We start from the raw sequence: 20,965 nt of genomic DNA, 5'->3' as shown, positions 1-20,965 counted from the left end.
GCTCAAGTGAGCTTTTCTGATCACATTTTGTCCGTCGTCCGTCCGTCTGTCTAGCTGTCCGTCTGTCCGTCTGTAAACTTTTCACATTTTCGACTTCTTCTCAAGAACCACTGGGCCAATTTTGACCAAACTTGGTACAAAGCGTCCTTGGGTGAAGGGGAATTTAAATTTTTAAAATAAAGGGCCAAGTCCCCTCACAAGGGGAGATAATCAAGAAAAGACAAAAATAGGGTGGGGTCATTAAAAAATCTTCTTCTCAAGAACCACTGGGCCAGAAAAGCTGAAACTTATATGGAAGCATCCTGGGGTAGTGTAGATTCTAAATTGTTCAAATCATGACCCCTGGGGGAAGGGCGGGGCCACAATGGGGAGTCAAAGTTTAACATAGAAATATATATGAAAAATCTTTGAAAATCTTCTTCTCAAGAACCACTGGGCCAGAAAAGCTGAAACTTATGTGGAAGCATCCTGGTATAGTGTAGATTCTTAATTGTTCAAATCATGACCGTTGGGGGAAGGGCGGGGCCACAATGGGGAATCAAAGTTTTACATTAGAATGTATATGAAAAATCTTTGAAAATCTTCTTCTCAAGAACCACTGGGCCAGAAAAGCTGAAACTTATATGGAAGCATCCTGGGGTAGTGTAGATTCTAAATTGTTCAAATCATGACCCTCTGGGGGAAGGGCGGGGCCACAATGGGGAATCAAAGTTTTACATAGAAATATATAGGAAAAATCTTTGAAAATCTTCTTCTCAAGAACCACTGGGCCAGAAAAGCTGAAACTTATGTGGAAGCATTCTGGGGTAGTGTAAATTCTAAATTGTTCAAATCATGACCCCTGGGGGAAGGGCGGGGCCACAATGGGGAGTCAAAGTTTAACATAGAAATATATATGAAAAATCTTTGAAAATCTTCTTCTCAAGAACCACTGGGCCAGAAAAGCTGAAACTTATATGGAAGCATCCTGGTATAGTGTAGATTCTTAATTGTTCAAATCATGACCGTTGGGGGAAGGGCAGGGCCACAATGGGGAATCAAAGTTTTACATTAGAATGTATATGAAAAATCTTTGAAAATCTTCTTCTCAAGAACCACTGGGCCAGAAAAGCTGAAACTTATATGGAAGCATCCTGGGGTAGTGTAGATTCTAAATTGTTCAAATCATGACCCTCTGGGGGAAGGGCGGGGCCACAATGGGGAATCAAAGTTTTACATAGAAATATATAGGAAAAATCTTTGAAAATCTTCTTCTCAAGAAACACTGGGCCAGAAAAGCTGAAACTTATGTGGAAGCATTCTGGGGTAGTGTAGATTCTTAATTGTTCAAATCATGACCCCCGGGGGAAGGGCGGGGCCACAATGTGGTTTGTTACTTTTTGTTAGATTTATATATGAAAAATCTTTGAAAATCTTCTTCTCAAGAACCACTGGGCCAGAAAAGCTGAAACTTATGTGGAAGCATCCTGGGGTAGTGTAGATTCTAAATTGTTCAAATCCTGACCCCCAGGGGAAGGGCGGGGCCACAATGGGGAATCAAAGTTTTTCATAGAAATATATAGGAAAAATCTTTGAAAATCTTCTTCTCAAGAACCACTGGGCCAGAAAAGATGAAACTTATATGGAAGCATCCTGGTATAGTGTAGATTCTTAATTGTTCAAATCATGACCGTTGGGGGAAGGGTGGGGCCACAATGGGGAATCAAAGTTTTACATTAGAATGTATATGAAAAATCTTTGAAAATCTTCTTCTCAAGAACCACTGGGCCAGAAAAGCTGAAACTTATATGGAAGCATCCTGGGGTAGTGTAGATTCTAAATTGTTCAAATCATGACCCTCTGGGGGAAGGGCGGGGCCACAATGGGGAATCAAAGTTTTACATAGAAATATATAGGAAAAATCTTTGAAAATCTTCTTCTCAAGAAACACTGGGCCAGAAAAGCTGAAACTTATGTGGAAGCATTCTGGGGTAGTGTAAATTCTAAATTGTTCAAATCCTGACCCCCAGGGGAAGGGCAGGGCCACAATGGGGAGTCAAAGTTTAACATAGAAATATATAGGAAAAATCTTTGAAAATCTTCTTCTCAAGAACCACTGGGCCAGAAAAGCTGAAACTTATGTGGAAGCATTCTGGGGTAGATTCTAAATTGTTCAAATCATGACCCCCGGCGGAAGGGCGGGGCCACAATGGGGAGTCAAAGTTTTACATAGAAATATATATGAAAAATCTTTGAAAATCTTCTTCTCAAGAACCACTGGGTCAGAAAAGCTGAAACTTATATGGAAGCATCCTGGTATAGTGTAGATTCTTAATTGTTCAAATCATGACCGTTGGGGGAAGGGCGGGGCCACAATGGGGAATCAAAGTTTTACATTAGAATGTATATGAAAAATCTTTGAAAATCTTCTTCTCAAGAACCACTGGGCCAGAAAAGCTGAAACTTGTATGGAAGCATCCTTGGGTAGTGTAGATTCTAAATTGTTCAAATCCTGACCCCCGGGGGAAGGGCGGGGCCACAATGGGGAGTCAAAGTTTTACATAGAAATATATATGAAAAATCTTTGAAAATCTTCTTCTCAAGAACCACTGGGCCAGAAAAGCTGAAACTTATGTGGAAGCATCCTGGTATAGTGTAGATTCTTAATTGTTCAAATCATGACCGTTGGGGGAAGGGCGGGGCCACAATGGGGAGTCAAAGTTTTACATAGAAATATATATGAAAAATCTTTGAAAATCTTCTTCTCAAGAACCACTGGGCCAGAAAAGCTGAAACTTATATGGAAGCATCCTGGTATAGTGTATATTCTTAATTGTTCAAATCATGACCGTTGGGGGAAGGGCGGGGCCACAATGGGGAATCAAAGTTTTACATTAGAATGTATATGAAAAATCTTTGAAAATCTTCTTCTCAAGAACCACTGGGCCAGAAAAGCTGAAACTAATATGGAAGCATCCTGGGGTAGTGTAGATTCTAAATTGTTCAAATCATGACCCTCTGGGGGAAGGGCGGGGCCACAATGGGGAATCAAAGTTTTACATAGAAATATATAGGAAAAATCTTTGAAAATCTTCTTCTCAAGAAACACTGGGCCAGAAAAGCTGAAACTTATGTGGAAGCATTCTTGGGTAGTGTAGATTCTTAATTGTTCAAATCATGACCGTTGGGGGAAGGGCGGGGCCACAATGAGGAATCAAAGTTTTACATAGAAATATATATGAAAAATCTTTGAAAATCTTCTTCTCAAGAACCACTGGGCCAGAAAAGCTGAAACTTATGTGGAAGCATTCTGTGGTAGTGTAGATTCTAAATTGTTCAAATCATGACCGTTCGGGGAAGGGCGGGGCCACAATGGGGAATCAAAGTTTTACATTAGAATGTATAGGAAAAATCTTTGAAAATCTTCTTCTCATGAACCACTGTGCCTTAAACGCTAAACTTATATGGAAGCATCCTGGGGTAGTGTAGATTCTAAATTGTTCAAATCATGACCCCCGGGGGAAGGGCGGGGCCACAATGGGAAATCAAAGTTTAACATAGAAATATATAGGAAAAATCTTTAAATATCTTCTTCTCAAGAACCACTGGGCCAGAAAAGCTGAAACTTATGTGGAAGCATTCTGGGGTAGTGTAAATTCTAAATTGTTCAAATCCTGACCCCCAGGGGAAGGGCAGGGCCACAATGGGGAGTCAAAGTTTAACATAGAAATATATAGGAAAAATCTTTGAAAATCTTCTTCTCAAGAACCACTGGGCCGGAAAAGCTGAAACTTATGTGGAAGCATCCTGGTATAGTGTAGATTCTAAATTGTTCAAATCCTGACCCCCGGGGGAAGGGCGGGGCCACAATGGGGAGTCAAAGTTTTACATAGAAATATATATGAAAAATCTTTGAAAATCCTCTTCTCAGGAACCACTGGGCCAGAAAAGCTGAAACTTATGTGGAAGCATTCTGGGGTAGTGTAGATTCTTAATTGTTCAAATCATGACCGTTGGGGGAAGGGCGGGGCCACAATGGGGAATCAAAGTTTTACATTAGAATGTATATGAAAAATCTTTGAAAATCTTCTTCTCAAGAACCACTGGGCCAGAAAAGCTGAAACTTATGTGGAAGCATCCTGGTATAGTGTAGATTCTTAATTGTTCAAATCATGACCCCCAGGGGAAGGGCGGGGCCACAATGGGGAATCAAAGTTTTTCATAGAAATATATAGGAAAAATCTTTGAAAATCTTCTTCTCAAGAACCACTGGGCCAGAAAAGGTGAAACTTATATGGAAGCATCCTACTCCCCAAAAATCAGTCTGCATACAGACGTTTTCATTCATGCGAAACAGCTCTACTACGACTTGTAAATGACCTTCTTGACGCGATGGAAAAACAAGAAGTTACTGCTTTAATTGCAATAGATCTAAGTGCTGCATTTGACACGGTAGATCACGAAATTTTGCTGAATGTACTTCAAAAACAGTATGGAATATGTGGTTCGGCATTAAAGTGGATAGATTCTTATCTGCGGCCTCGTGGCTGCACGGTGTGCGTTAACTCCGTGACATCATCGGTACGTCAACTGCAGTGCAGCGTTCCTCAGGGCAGCTGCCTGGGACCCTGGCTTTATTTAACATACGCAGGGACCTTATTTGATGTCATTCCTTCAACCATATCGGTGTATGGCTTTGCAGACGACCATACCGCAAATAAACGGTTTAACCCAACGTCAAAACGCAATGAAATTAACGCCATTCGCGAGCTAGAGGAATGTGCTATCGATATTAACAATTGGATGAATGCAAACAACCTTAAAATGAATTCATCAAAAACAGAATTCATCCTCTTTGGAAGCAAACGGCAACTAGAAAAATGTACAACAAAATCTATAAACATTAACGAAAATGAGATCGAATCTGTTAAATGTATACGATATTTAGGTGCTTTTCTGGATGAGAACTTAAATTTTAAAGATCATGTCAACAAAAAATGCCGCACAGCTATGTTTAATTACCAAAAAATCAAATGTATTCGAAAATATTTAACGACCGAAGCAACAGAAGTCTTAGTTTTATCTTTAGTTATATCCCATTTGGACTATTGCAATGTGATTCTGTATGGTATATCGCAAGGAGAAATCATCAAAATGCAAAGAATTCAAAATATGTGCGCAAAACTAGTTTTAAACTTTAAAAAATATGACAGTTCTAAGAAAGCCCTTTATGATCTTCATTGGCTACCAATCAAATGCAGAATATCTTTTAAAATTCTAACATTCATGTACAATTGTTCTGTTGGCCAAGCACCGGAGTATTTAAAAGAACTGTTAACGAAAAATACATCAAATGTCAATTTACGCTCTTCAAGAAATTCTGAAAGTCATTATAATGTTCCATTTAATAAGAGAAAAACCTTTAGTGACAGAAGTTTTAGTACCATCGGCCCCAAACTGTGGAATGAACTGCCAACCAGTGTTCAAAACTCAGGATCAATTGACATTTTCAAAAACAAATCAAAAAATTACTTCTTCAGAGACTTCAATTCCTTGTTTTAATTCTTCGTATGTATGTAGTATTATGTGTAAAAAAAAGGACTTTATGAATATGTATAATTTATGTATATATGTAAATATCTTTTATTTTCTTAATGTACAACGCCATTGAATACGTTTTATGTAAAAATAGGCGTTTAATTAAATAAACAAGTTTCAAGTTTCAAGTTTCATCCTGGTATAGTGTAGATTCTTAATTGTTCAAATCATGACCGTTGGGGGAAGGGTGGGGCCACAATGGGGAATCAAAGTTTTACATTAGAATGTATACTGTATATGAAAAATCTTTGAAAATCTTCTTCTCAAGAACCACTGGGCCAGAAAAGCTGAAACTTATATGGAAGCATCCTGGGGTAGTGTAGATTCTAAATTGTTCAAATCATGACCCTCTGGGGGAAGGGCGGGGCCACAATGGGGAATCAAAGTTTTACATAGAAATATATAGGAAAAATCTTTGAAAATCTTCTTCTCAAGAAACACTGGGCCAGAAAAGCTGAAACTTATGTGGAAGCATTCTGGGGTAGTGTAAATTCTAAATTGTTCAAATCCTGACCCCCAGGGGAAGGGCAGGGCCACAATGGGGAGTAAAAGTTTAACATAGAAATATACAGGAAAAATCTTTGAAAATCTTCTTCTCAAGAACCACTGGGCCAGAAAAGCTGAAACTTATATGGAAGCATCCTGGTATAGTGTAGATTCTTAATTGTTCAAATCATGACCGTTGGGGGAAGGGCGGGGCCACAATGGGGAATCAAAGTTTTACATTAGAATGTATATGAAAAATCTTTGAAAATCTTCTTCTCAAGAACCACTGGGCCAGAAAAGCTGAAACTTGTATGGAAGCATCCTGGGGTAGTGTAGATTCTAAATTGTTCAAATCCTGACCCCCAGGGGAAGGGCGGGGCCACAATGGGGAGTCAAAGTTTTACATAGAAATATATATGAAAAATCTTTGAAAATCTTCTACTCAAGAACCACTGGGACAGAAAAGCTGAAACTTATGTGGAAGCATCCTGGTATAGTGTAGATTCTTAATTGTTCAAATCATGACCGTTGGGGGAAGGGCGGGGCCACAATGGGGAGTCAAAGTTTTACATAGAAATATATAGGAAAAATCTTTGAAAATCTTCTTCTCAAGAACCACTGGGCCAGAAAAGCTGAAACTTATGTGGAAGCATTCTGGGGTAGTGTAAATTCTAAATTGTTCAAATCCTGACCCCCAGGGGAAGGGCAGGGCCACAATGGGGATTCAAAGTTTAACATAGAAATATATAGGAAAAATCTTTGAAAATCTTCTTCTCAAGAACCACTGGGCCAGAAAAGCTGAAACTTATGTGGAAGCATTCTGGGGTAGTGTAGATTCTAAATTGTTCAAATCATGACCCCCGGGGGAAGGGCGGGGCCACAATGGGGAGTCAAAGTTTTACATAGAAATATATATGAAAAATCTTTGAAAATCTTCTTCTCAAGAACCACTGGGCCAGAAAAGGTGAAACTTATATGGAAGCATCCTGGTATAGTGTAGATTCTTAATTGTTCAAATCATGACTGTTGGGGGAAGGGCGGGGCCACAATGGGGAATCAAAGTTTTACATTAGAATGTATATGAAAAATCTTTGAAAATCTTCTTCTCAAGAACCACTGGGCCAGAAAAGCTGAAACTTATGTGGAATCATCCTGTGGTAGTGTAGATTCTAAATTGTTCAAATCCTGACCCCCGGGGGAAGGGCGGGGCCACAATGGGGAGTCAAAGTTTTACATAGAAATATATAGGAAAAATCTTTGAAAATCTTCTTCTCAAGAAACACTGGGCCAGAAAAGCTGAAACTTATGTGGAAGCATTCTGGGGTAGTGTAAATTCTAAATTGTTCAAATCCTGACCCCCAGGGGAAGGGCAGGGCCACAATGGGGAGTCAAAGTTTAACATAGAAATATATAGGAAAAATCTTTGAAAATCTTCTGAAGAACCACTGGGCCAGAAAAGCTGAAACTTATGTGGACATGGAAGGATCCTGGGGTAGTGTAGATTTCAAAATGTCTTAATTATGATCAGTGGGGTAGGGTGGGGATGCATTATGTATTATAAGGAGGAAAGCTGGTAAAGAACATAATGGTCAAAGCTTCTCAGGTGAGCGATGTGGCCCATGGGCCTCTTGTTATTGAAATAATTCTCAATTTAAATTACTATTAAATATTTTTATAGGAGTTAACCCCCTTGGGTTATCATTTGGGATCATTACCTGTAGATGTCAGGTGAGATTCTAACATTTTGCTATAAGAACAGAAAATAATTTTGAAGCTTGTTTTAAAAATGATTTAAAGCTGATGAATTTTTTTTTTTTACAGAATTGGGAAGTTGATGCTGTTTGGAGCAATATTCAGGTGCCTTGACCCAGCATTAACCATTGCTGCAACTCTTAGTTACAAGTCCCCATTTGTACGTGAAGTTTATTAATACTTACATACATTTTATTTTAAATGAGAATTAACAAACATTTTATTAGTTTTATGCACTTTACTACATTTAGTCGGTTCTTTTCACAGGTGTCTCCATTTGACAAGAGAGATGAGGCAGACAAGAAGAAATTAGAATTTGCTGTGGGGAATTCTGATCACCTTACAATGCTCAATGCATACAAGGTACCTGTATATTTGAAGTTGAATAGAGGAATATTGAGGGCAGTTTATGCATTGTTGTATGTATCAGTATCGTGCAAGTAGATTAAGGCTATGTATTGAGGTCTAAATTTTATACATTATTTATCAAAAATTAGATAGGATATACCCTTGTGCCGACATTGTTTTGTTAATGTGTATATTACCTTGAATGGAAAAGATCAATGACGTCATATGATACGACGTCATAATCTGTAGTTGCTTTGTCATGCTGTGGGTACTAAGTATGTATAAGAAAATAAGCTTGAACCTTCTCTGTGTAAAAATTTCACAACATATGCATTTTCAAAAGCTCATTTGCACAGAAACGCCTATACCTAGCCATAACTCACTAGCGCAGTTCTGTCCATTGTGAGGAAGTGTTCCAGTTATTAAAACCCTTCTCTTAAGCTTAATTTGTAGACTTGCTACATTTTAACATGACAAGAAATGAATGCCCAGGTCTCTTGTAATCACTGTTAACTTTGTACAGGGATGGATCGAGTCCAGATTGAAGTCCCATAATGAGGGCTACAGATTCTGTCATGAAAATTTCCTGTCATATAAGTCCCTCCAGGTGAGGATTTCATTATCAAAATGTTACCTAATGCACAATCTACTTAAAATTATGATAAAGCTGAACTTTTGAAAATTAAATCTCCAATTTTTTTTATTTTTTACCAGATGTTGGCCAGTATGAAACAGCAGTTTGTGGAGCTGTTGTCAGACATTGGGTTTGTGAAAGAGGGAATTGTGGTCCGAGACGTGGAAAGAGCAGCCAGGGGAGGATCTGATGGGGTGGTGGATGTCACGGGGATAGAGGTGAGGAGAAAAATCATCCTCAGTAATTTACAGTCTGGTAGCAATATGTGTGGTGCAATTCATAAGGTTACATGTGAATTGTATATATTTTGTATATATCTTGTATATATTTGCATTTTTTCAATTACAGGCCAATATTAATTCAGCAAACTGGAAGCTGGTTTCTGCCATCTTGGTTGGAGCATTGTATCCAAATGTTGTGCAGGTGATGAAACCATCCGACAAATTTAGCCAAGGAAGCACAGGTAAAACTGCAATGGAAGAGGCATTTTGTCCAAAACTTTATAATTATGCCCCCCTTCGAAGAAGGGAGGGCATATTGCTTAGCTGCGGTCTGTTGGTCGGTTGGTATGTCCATCCACCATCAGTTTCTGTTCATTTTCTTCGTAGAGGTTGCACATATTGAAATGAAATTTGATGTACAGATTTATCATAAAAATATCTATGTCAAGTTCTGTTTGGGTATGATGGGACTATTTTGGACAGAATTATGCACCTTGGACTAAGAACAATTCCAATTTTGCAGTTTCCATTCATTTTCTTTGCGGAAGTTGTACATATTGAATTGAAATTTGGTGTAGAGATTTATCAATAAATATCTGGCTCAAGTTCTGTTCTAGGGATGATCAAGCCATTTTTGACAAAGTTATGTCCCTTGGACTTAGAAAAATTGCAATTATTTAGGGGGAGGGCATAAGTGTTTTACAAACATCTCATATTTTTTTTTACAATGCATATTCCTAGTATGCTTGGACTTTGACATGTAATCTAAGCCTAATTCATTTTTTTTAAATTGTAAGGTGCACTTTACAAGGCTCCAAAACCAGATGAACTGAAGTTTAGAACTAAATCTGATGGTTTTGTAAGTTTATTTCTTATCAGTCAGTTTTCTGTCAGTTCCATTGAGTTCAAGACAATGAGGTTTGACTGTTTTAATATGTAAATAATAAAATTGCTGTTTTTTTCAGGTCCACATCCATCCTTCTTCTGTGAACTTTCAAGTGAACCATTATGAGAGTCCCTATCTTGTTTACCATGAAAAAGTGAAGACCACAAAGGTAAACAATAATAACCTTGATATAGGGAATATCTTGTACTGATATATACAGGAAGTTTTTTTCTTCAGTCTATTTTACCCCCAGAAGTACTTTGGACCTGAGGGTGAATTTTGAGCAGGGTAAATTCAAAGATGGAAAAACTTATCTCTTTAATACATTTGTGTCTTGGCGAAGTTAAAATGGGAGTAACATATTTGAAAGTTGGACAGAAAGAACAGAGTAAAAATAACACTGTATACAGTATAGCCTTTGATATAGATATTTTTGGCTCATTGATCAGGTATACATCCGAGACTGTACCATGGTCAGTATGTACCCCCTGCTGCTGTTTGGGGGAGGAAGCATTTCGGTGGATTTGGAGAAGGGAAACTTTGTCCTTTCTATAGATGATGGCTGGATAAGATTTCTTGCAGATTCTCCAAAGGTAAAATTAGAAGCATTCTGTCACAGCCTGTTACCATATACGTTTCTCCTTACTTCCAAAAATTTCTTAATTAATACAAATCATTGGTGAAATTTCTATTTATCAGAGCTTTTAAACATTATATATTTATGTGGGTTTCTTTTGTATGTAAATAAATGTATGCAATCTATTTGTCTATAGAATTGGGGTATTTTTGTCTGTTATGTTGTATAAATGCATGGGTCTCATGGGGGTCTCCTGGGTTATATAGTGTCTAAGCACTCTCTAGTTACAGCTATTAGCCTCATCCATATCAAAATAACTTTTGGCTCCAAAAAGTGTGGTTTATAAGTTTTGCATTGTGTAAACATGTTCTCTCAATCCTTACAGGTGGCTGAGTTGGTGCGAGAGTTAAGACTAGAACTTGATCAACTCCTGACTGATAAAATACAGAATCCACATATGGACCTGTGTAACTGTCCCAAGGGAAGCAAAATCATTGACACCATAGTGAAACTTATAAGTACTCAGTAGTGCTCTGCAGAATTGAGCATTGTATATACCTATAGATACAGGAGGGCAAGACAATAATCTGAAAAATTCCAGCACATTGAGATGTGAACAGTCAACACACAAGTACATGTCTTGAAGAGTCCACTAGTCTCTACATGCTGCTGTATATAAATGTACTTTTATACAGTGCCAAATTTGTAATGCAAACTCAATGCATGTGTAAATGTAACTACACATGAGAATATTAGAAACAGCTATGATGATGAACTTCCAATGTTGTGCCAGACTTAAACTAACAGTATAAAAGAAGTCTTTCAAATAAAATTTATTTTATTTATTTCTTATGAAATATTTTGTGCAATAAATTGAGAGGAACAAAAATTCTTTGTTTTCATTAACAATTAATTAGTATACAGGTAATACTGTAAATTATAAACCCAACATTGTAGGTCTTCACATTTTAAAAATGAATTGTATCAATGTATTGCACATCCCTTGCAAACAATTACATGTTGAAATAAGATATGTGTTAAAAGTATCTTCAATAATATTTCAATAGTAAACAATTGACAGTTCATCTCAAGCAGAGTCTGACAAAGTCCTCATAAAAATTCAGATCAGAGGAAAATGTACAGTGTACACCAGAAATCTAAGGCTATCTAAATTTAATTCCTTGGTTCTCAGGCCAATTTTCTCCAAAACAGATGCGGGAGGGCGGCATTTTATTTTTCATTTTATTGGCAATAAAGTAGATGAGGGAGGTATTTTTTTTAAATTTTAATTTCCGATTTTCTTTAACATAAAGATAATTTTTTAATCACAGATATACTTTCCATTTCTGGTCAAAATGTCTGCTTTATCCATTGCTTAACAGCGTGTAAACATCGTTGGTAATGTCCTCAAATGTATTTTCAAACGAAGTAGCCAAAATCTCATTGTAAATGGCTACCGGAAGTGATATTTGAATACTAAACTACGAAACAAATGAGGTCGGAATTTTTTTTCCCGGATTGGTCTCCGCAATACCAACTTTTTATTTTATCAAAAATACAATAAAATCGGCAATGCGGGTACCTCCAGACAGATGCGCGCGGGCCTGAGAACCAAGATTTCAATTTTATATGGCCTAAGCATGCTAATGTTTGAAAGAAGAGAAAAAAACTGATACAGGTACTTTATATCAAATTTACCAGTACATGTATATTACTTCATAAAATATTATATAATTGAAATACATTCAAAAAATTTGCAAAAACTTAAATTACATTCATAACTTTATTATTTAACAATTTTAATCCCAGAAAAGCATTCACATCTCTGTTCAATGTCAAAAATTAGATTGGGCATTCATCCATTAAATACAATTTTACAAAAACATAGGATCTCATCTGCTTTTTATTACAGATTTTGCATAACATTAAATATTGGACACCTTTTGGCAGGAAAGATGCGTATACACCTTTGACATTTAAATCTTTCTTTTTATGTAATTGTAAAACTTAGTTTGTATCACATTGACAGTTGGCTCCAGAGACCGGCTCAATCTAGAGCTGTTTTTTTAGCCCCTAGTTTTAGTGCCCCTCCTCCTTTCCTGGCTGCACGCCTTTCTTCTATCTCTCTCTGCCTTTGTAATCTCTTTTCTTCTCTTTCTTCTTTTTTTCTCCTTGTTTCATCAATTTTGTTGGTACCTGGTTAATGATATAGTTTTAATGGTGTACAATCAAACACATGAATCTCTGAGAAGACTAGACACAATTAAATCCTTATTTTCTACATTTACCTAGATGGCCAGGTTTGGTAATGCTCTCTAGATGTTAAGATATAGCCTGAAATACCTTTTATCTAGTACTTTATAATGTTCTACATATTAAAATACATTCTGAAATTCTCATATTGACACTTGATCAACTGACCTGAACCATGAACACACACAAAAAAACTGGTTATTAAGTAGTATAATTGAGAAAAATTTCACGATTGGCATTTATTTACATTTTTACACTACTAAAAATAAAAACAATATCTGAGATTAGTGCTTGTGTACCTGCTCCCCAGTCGTCACCATCCCCCCAGCCTGAATCGCCCCACCCTGAGGTGTCTGGAGGAGGACTAGGACTCTTCTGTTTAGCTGGGCGACTCTGGACTGTGGTCTTGTTGGTGGACCCCACAGGCCCCCACTCCTCTGTCCCCCACCCTGAGTCTTCTACGTCCCACCCAGACTCCACTTTTGAAGCCTTCTGTTGACTAGCTACAACACCAGATGGCGCCGGACTGGATCTAGAACTGGATGGACTGGATTTTGGTTTTGTTTTTGCTGGTTTTTGCTGTTAAAGGAAAGGAAGATTTTATTAAATTAACAATCTCAGTTAGGGTGAATTCACCATGCATCGGACACATACCTTGCTTCGGACAACTTTAGACAATAAACTCTCTTTCAACTTAAGAATTTCGTGTATTTATTTGTTTCTGTCTTAAAGATGAAGATTTAAATTTTTTAATGATACCGATTGTTATTACCATGTTATGATATAAATACCCCGAGAATGGCCTTGAAGTTACGTCATATTTTTCATCATCAAAGGGGAATAACCAGAAATTTATGATTTTGCGATTTTTAGAGTTATCGTTCTTAAAATTCCACTTCAAGGGAACGAGTCAGACTTTGGTGAATAAAGTCAAATATTGGTAAATTTACATAAATTTTAAAGACATTTCACTTCAATGTTCGTATAATTCTTTTTAGAGCTGGTTTTCATTAGTATGTTCATTTCTCCGTACATCGGACACAAATTAACCATGCATCGGACACTTTCCGATGCAAAGGTAAGCACTACCATTTTCTTACTGAACCCAGCTGATAGCTGTTTTTTGCGGAAAAAGAAAATAAAAATTCTATATTTTCAGTCAAAATACAAGTTATCGATATATGATGTCTGGAATTTGACTCAATTTATTTCTACAAACCAGAGCATGATAAACCATGAAAAAAAGGCGCGAATTACCGCATTATAAGCATTTTAAATCATTTCTAAGGCAGAGTGAGGTCTCTTGAATCGTTCTACATTTGTGCAACGATATCGTCAATTAAATTTAAGTTGAGGATTATTTCTTAGATAAAAGATAAAAATATATCCATATCACGCATTTTAAAGCACTTTGATAAAGGTATGATATTTTTCCGGACAAAATACCGTCTGTTCGATGCATGGTAAACAATGTCCGATCCATGGTGAATTTTGAGTTATTCCTAAAAAGTCGATTTTTGAGGATATTTTCTCAATAAAGGGCATATAATTGTGTCCCAAATAGATAATTTAATCACAAACTAAACGTTAAACTCCATTTTGATAATTTTCCGTCGGTAGCGATATCGCTAGAACTTGTTGAAGTACAAGGGTATCCGATGCATGGTGAATTCACCCTATTCAGATTTATAAGTGATTGCAAATTATACACAAATAGGTGTGTTTTCCCCCAAGATTTTTCACAAACCCATAAAAGCAATATGTTTAAGATTCCAGAATTGGAGTTTTCTAATATTCAGGCTTATTACATTGATTTTATCATGAGGGACCTACTTGACTGATGGAGATTTTTTAAAATGTAAATTTATTTCTGAAGACTACTCCCCTCTTTGGAGGTGCTGATTTATCAAAAAATAAAAAAAATTTGCAACCAATGAAGGTACATTGTATTCAAACTACTTACTTTTGGAAGTCCCATAGCTGAGGAAAAGAAGTCTTCCTGGGCAGTTTCTGATGTATTCCCCCAGTTGTATTCCCCTGCCATTGTTAGGCCGCTGTCCTCGGTACTCACAAATTCATTACCAAAGTCCCCTCCCCACTCATCCTCGGCTTTTTTAGAACCAAGCTTCATGGAACTGCCTGATGATTTTTCCTGACCAACACTCTACATATAAGAGAATAATTCTGAATAAAAAAGAATCAGAAACAATAGAATCTTAACTTGGCAGGTAATCACTTTAAACAATTCACTCGTAAACAATTCAGTGATTTTATAAGCCAAAATTACAGCTCATAAGTAATCTGCTCTGAGGTACAATGCCTCGTTTAATGCTACAACAACGACTTAGCTGGCCTACTTTGTATAAACTGTTAGTGAGCTGCCTTACTGAGCTGACTTATGTGCATTCTATTTCTAATGCAGTTCTTAATATGATGGCCTTTTTTAATCACTATTTCACACATTGCTACCAGAAATATCTGCATTCTCTGTTTAACTTTCAGCCTGAAGAATTCAGAATAGTCTTGTAAGTCTTCTGTGACCCTTTATCTTTCTGTACGTATTGGGCCTTGTTTGAATGCCCACTGTTATGTTTTATCTGTATTTGTTTGGCCTTATTTTTATGCCCTTGTGACTTTATTTAGCTGTATGTATTTGACCTCATTTGTAAGCTCTATTTGACTGTTTAATACTCATCTTAATGTGTATGCCTTGTTTGTATGCCCTTAACAGTATGTGACTATCAGGATTTGTTTGGATTTGTTTGTATGCCCTCACAAACTGTGGTAGTCTGTATTTGTTTGACCTAGTGTGTATGCCCTTCCCTTTATGAGACTATCTTTATTAGTTATATGGCCTTATAGTGTATGTGACTGTATTTATTTGGCTTCGTTTGTATGCCCTACACTATATGTGACTACAGTGGACCTTCAGATATCCGGACGCCAGATATCCAGATGCTTCAGTATCCGGATGATTTTTCATCGGAACGAAATTTTAAAATGTTATTCTGTCTTATTTAACTGGTGATTCAGATATCCGGATGCTTCACATATCCGGACAAATTGACTAGGAACCAAAGCGTCCGGATAAATGAGGGTCCACTGTATATTTATTTGGCTTCATTTGTATGCCCTACACTATATGTGACTGTATTTATTTGGCTTCGTTTGTATGCCCTACACTATATATGACTGTATTTATTTGGCTTTGTTTGTATGCCCTACACTATATGTGACTGTATTTATTTGGCTTCGTTTGTTATGCCCTACACTATATGTGACTGTATTTATTTGGCTTCGTTTGAATGCCCCTACACCATATGTGACTGTATTTATTTGGCTTCGTTTGTATGCCCTTCACTGTATGTGACGGTATTTATTTGGCCTTGTTTGTATGCCCTACCCTCTAAGTGACTGTATTAATTTGGCCCTACCTTTGGGGCCGTATCCTCCAGACTGCCCCAGTCCTCCTCATCATTGTCCTCCCAGCCATCAGTGGACCGAGGCTGAGTCTCACTCAACTCCTCCTCATTATCTACAGTATCCTATCAAAAAGTGGTTCATAAATGATTCATTCATCAAAGTAAATTTAACAATTAAAAAAATCAATCTTAATTATAGAAAAGGACAATGAAGTTAATGAAGTTAATGAAGTTAATATAGTTAGTAAATAAGAACATGGTTTTTAGTTCCTGTCTCTTACATCAATATCTCCCCATCCTTCCTCGTCCCACCCTGTCTCCTCAGGCTGACTTGGTTCTGGGGCTGATGGATTATCACTCACTGGTTTTGGAGTAGGCTTTTTTGGAAGTTCACCAACATTTTGTGCTGGTCCTGGTGATCCTAGATATAAAAAGTAAAGGTACGGTAATAAGACATTATTGGGTCACATGAAACATGGACCATATCAATTATTATACCCCCGCAAACGAAGTTTGGGGGGATATATAGGAATCACCTTGTCCGTCTGTCCATCTGTCTGTCTGTCCGTCTGTCTAGCTGTCTGTCTGTCAGTGCAAACGTGTCCGGTCCATATCTTTCTTACAAAGGAACATTAGAATCTACTACTCCACACAAAGATTGCCCATGACCTAAGGGTGTGTCATGACCTTCACCCAAGGTAATTTGAGGAAGTTCAAGTCACTGGTAGAAAAAATTCATAATTTGTGTCCGGACCCAAGGTCATTTGAGGAAGTTCAAGGTCACTGGTAGAAAAAGTTCATAATTCGTGTCCGGTCCATATCTTTCTTATGGATAAACTTCAGTTGGTGGGTTCTAATTTCACAAAAAGATTACACATGACCTAAGAATGTGTCATGATCTTAACCCAAGGTCATTTGGGGAAGTTCAAGGTCAGTGGAAGAAAAAAAATCATAATTCGTGTCCGGTCCATATCTTTCTTATGAATAAACTTGGTAGGTTCTCGTTTCACACAAAAATTGCCCATGACCCAAGGGTGTGTCATGACCTTGACCTAAGGTCATTTGGGGAAGTCCAAGGTCACTGGTAGAAAGATTTCATAATTCGTGTCCGGTCCATATCTTTCTTATAGATATAAACTTGGTAGGTTCTAATTTCACATAAAGATTGCTTATAACCTGATGGTGTGTCATGACCTTGACCCAAGGTCATTTGGAGAAGTTCAAGGTCACTGGAAGAAAATTTTCATAATTTGTGTCGGGTCCATATCTTTCTTATGGATAAACTTGGTAGGTTCTAATTTCATACAAAGATTGCTCATAACTTAAGGAAGTGTCACGGCCTTGACCCAAGGTCATTTGGGGAAATTCAAGGTCACTGAAAGAAAAATTTCATAATTCGTGTCTGGTCCATATCTTTCTTATGGATAAACTTGGTAAGTTCTCATTTCACACAAAGATTCCTCTTGACCTTAGGATGTGTCATGATCTTGGTCAAGGTCATTTAGGGAAGTTCAAGGTCACTGGAAGATAAATTTCATAATTTGTGTCTGGTCCATATCTTTCTTACTTGGTAAGTTCTCATTTCACACAAAGATTGCTCATGACCTAAGGATGTGTCACGACCTTGGGTCAAGGTCACTTGGGGAAGTTCAAGGTCACTGGAAGAAAGATTTTATAATTTGTGTCTGGTCCATATCTTTCTTTATTATGGAAAAACTTGAATCTACTATTTCACACAAACATTGCTTATGACCTGAGGTTCTGTCATGACTTTAAACTAAGGTCATTTATGCAAATTCAAGGTCACTGACAGAAAAAGTTCATAATTCGTGTCTGGTCCATATATTTAGTCTATTTTTTTATTAGGCTGCGCCTTCATTTCATTTATAAAAAATATAATGAGCAATTACATTTGCACTAAAAATGTTTTAGCATTTCTCTCTTCTCTTAGATTCATAAAATATTCATGATTTAGCACCTCTGAAAAACCCAGCGGGGGGTATTTTGTCCCGTTATTTTTCCTTCTAAAATAAGTCGGTTATGAAATTTATAATATTCTCTGTGACTTTATTTTCCCAATACTATACCTCTATATTTTCAAGATAATTTTTATGTGTATCCACTGCACAGTAATTCAAGTAAGACTATACATACAGTTGACAAGTGTGATTTTCTGTCAGTTTGAATTTGTACCAAAAAATTAATACAATAGCACTATCTGTACACAATCATCTGAGAGAGAGCAATATATATCTGTCTGATGGACATCTTACCCGTTGCCTTCTGTCTGGTGCCATCCTTTTTGTACAGTTTGGATGTCAGGGAAGACACCCCTGTCACCGCCCACCCCGCCCAGCTGGCAGCACTGCTGGAGACTGTAGAACCCCCAGACAGAACATCCTTCTCTGGAAATGGACAAAATGTAGGCCTCTCAATATAATATTTCAAACTCAAAGACACAATGCTTTATGTTTATTGTAATTCTTGACCATGATTACATAAATGTTTCACTTGATTATTTGAATTTATTGTTTATTCAAAGAACTGTCATTGAAACATTTCAATGATTAATAGAATGAAATTTACCCATCTCTGCTTCTAACTCTGGATTTTCTGAAACCTTTTCTAACTTTTCTACAAAGCATTTTATTCCCCTGAATGCCTGAAAGATAAATGAAACTCATTTTAAAATATTCATACTTTTAGATACTTAATACATGCGTATATCAATATCTTTCCTTGTTTCCTTTCATTGTGCTATTTATACAAAATTATTCCACCTTCACATATAGAATCACGAGGGTAATCAATTCATTAATATTTTTGTTTATAAAACTCTGTATGTGTACACTTGTGCAACAGCGCCGAGCAATGTGCTTGGTATCCTAAGGTGCTTGGTGACTGAAAAAGAAATAGTGACAAAACAAGTATAGAATATTGATTAGTACCTGATCTCTGACCCCCTTTTCTGGGTCTCTGGTCATGGAACACACTGCTGGTAATAACCTCTGAGCTATTTCATTCAATGTGAAGAAGTTCTGGGTGGACGCCATGCCTAGTATCCCAGCCTGTCTGGCTGGGGGAAATGGATCCTTCAGGGCCCTCAGAAAGGCCGAGGATATCATCTTCTGTCTCACCTAGAGTCAAAAATATAACTTTATTGGAATATACATTTATAATATTTTTTGTGAACCCATGTATCTTCAACACACATGTTCCTGCTTTGATATAAATATTCATTACTCTATGATGCAGTGTACTGACAAATGAATCTCCATAAAAAAATTCACCTTGCTCTAAACAAATCCTTCATTACCCTGGTACATTGTAACTTACTTGTGGATTCAGATGACATGCTATCTTCCCTAGACACACTGTTGTGTTTGTCCTTATACCACCCTGCAATAATCATGTCATTTATAAATTTACTTCCTCAAGTTTGAAAAAGACAAATACATAGGACTGTTACTGGTAAATTAATACAACTATACATAAAATATGAAAATGACAAACAGTACTCAAGGTCATAAGTCATTTGGAATAGTACAAGTTTAGAGCACAGCAAATACAGAGCTCTTAAACACACAAGAGGTGGGATCATTTGCCATGGAGGTTTAAATTTTCCCTGTCGATCAGTCACACTCATACTGTATAGGGGATTAATTTCACGGGTTGTAATTTTCACGTTTTTTCCTCATCTGACACGATCGCGGTTTCTTGAATTCGCGGAATTGGTACATGTGTATAATATAAGTTACCTCCCTTGTATTTATTTCACGAACAATAGGGTCTAGGTCAATATAAAATAATCAGATTTATTAAATCATTGACAATTTATTAAAACAAGTGTAGTTATCAAAAGTCTTTACTATAAACGTCGAATGACTTTTTCTATATGCTATGTATTATGTTGAGTGCATACATACACAACCCCAAGATTTTCAGAACGCGGCGAAAAACCACTGGACGGTAATAAATGAGTTAATGCAGGTCGACAAAATAGTATCTTTCCACATCTTCAGTAAGTTCGATATAGTTATTTGAATAATTTTTTAAAAAAAATGTTGATAAAAACTAATATGCATGATAGTGCAGGTAACAAATACACGTGGTAACATTAATTACGCACGGGTAATCAAAACCCATGGCCCACGTTTTTTGATTGATAAAACATCCAGCGTTGGTTATTAAAACAGCTTTTTAGGAAATACAGGTTATTATCTGCCTGGTTGAATTAAGGTAAAGCGTGATTATTAAAATAATTGAATGACAAGTACTACTCGTAATTACTGAAATGATTATGTACTGCATGGACATGTATAGAAGCCTATGTTATCGTAGTTTATTCTCAAATTTCCAAATAAAACATGGGTATTATTGAAAATTTATTCACTGTTTCTTGAATTCACGGATTTATTAACACTGTGAATATAGCGAATATTAACACCGCGAGTTATTTTCCCCCTATACAGTAGTTAAATAGTATGATCAATGTGTACCGGTACAAGTATACTGCTGTCAGAAAAAAATTACTATTAGAAGAAACTGCCTTTTAAGTCTTTGCCTACCTGATCATCTCTGGCCTGTAGTCTGGCAAAGTGTTTCATCACCTCCTCATTTAAGTTCTTGTAGTTCAGTTTGGGGGCAATAAAAACTATAGCCTGTAAAATTATAAAACACGAGATTTACATTCATATTTCTTGAAAACATGTTACTATATATGTAACACAAATAAGTAAATTGTTTTAAAAGTTTTTTTTTTAATAAATAAATACTTCAAATATAAAGTAAGGGAGTTAATTAAAAGTG

General features: G+C 36.7%; 2 protein-coding genes across 2 annotated transcripts; one reads left to right on the top strand and one right to left on the bottom strand.

Annotated features, from left to right (window-relative positions):
• The first annotated feature begins 4,371 nt into the window (after positions 1–4,371).
• On the top strand, positions 4,372–11,344 carry LOC134262301 (putative ATP-dependent RNA helicase DHX57). Its single transcript, XM_062744674.1, has 11 exons — positions 4,372–4,560; positions 7,742–7,791; positions 7,885–7,975; positions 8,083–8,178; positions 8,687–8,770; positions 8,878–9,015; positions 9,146–9,260; positions 9,816–9,877; positions 9,984–10,073; positions 10,354–10,497; positions 10,867–11,344. The coding sequence occupies exons 1-11, from the start codon at positions 4,372–4,374 to the stop codon at positions 11,008–11,010; spliced, it is 1,203 nt and encodes a 400-aa protein (XP_062600658.1). The 3' UTR covers positions 11,011–11,344.
• An 849-nt stretch (positions 11,345–12,193) lies between these two features.
• Positions 12,194–20,817, bottom strand: LOC134262300 (N-terminal kinase-like protein; the record flags this gene model as incomplete). Its single annotated transcript, XM_062744673.1, has 10 exons — positions 12,194–12,677; positions 13,034–13,313; positions 14,698–14,898; positions 16,169–16,279; positions 16,438–16,577; positions 18,430–18,561; positions 18,743–18,818; positions 19,105–19,293; positions 19,493–19,555; positions 20,725–20,817. Coding segments are annotated over 10 exons (1,434 nt in total), but the record flags the coding sequence as incomplete, so codon positions are not given.
• Positions 20,818–20,965: the final 148 nt, after the last annotated feature.

The sequence above is a fragment of the Saccostrea cucullata genome, unplaced genomic scaffold, assembly GCF_032062105.1.
Source record: "Saccostrea cucullata isolate Sc308-1 unplaced genomic scaffold, CSIRO_AGI_Scuc_v1 ctg11537, whole genome shotgun sequence".
Classification (NCBI taxonomy): domain Eukaryota; kingdom Metazoa; phylum Mollusca; class Bivalvia; order Ostreida; family Ostreidae; genus Saccostrea; species Saccostrea cuccullata.
Note: the sequence above shows the minus strand (reverse complement) of the source record. Positions and strands in the feature narration are given on the sequence as shown.

Excerpts from the sequence above, each read along its gene's own strand:
- LOC134262301 (XM_062744674.1), top strand. The coding sequence starts at position 4,372 with ATGGAAAAACAAGAAGTTACTGCTTTAATTGCAATAGATCTAAGTGCT. Across the intron at positions 9,016-9,145 it reads TGGATGTCACGGGGATAGAG|GCCAATATTAATTCAGCAAA; the intron begins GTGAGGAGAAAA and ends TTTCAATTACAG. Across the intron at positions 10,074-10,353 it reads AAAAAGTGAAGACCACAAAG|GTATACATCCGAGACTGTAC; the intron begins GTAAACAATAAT and ends CTCATTGATCAG.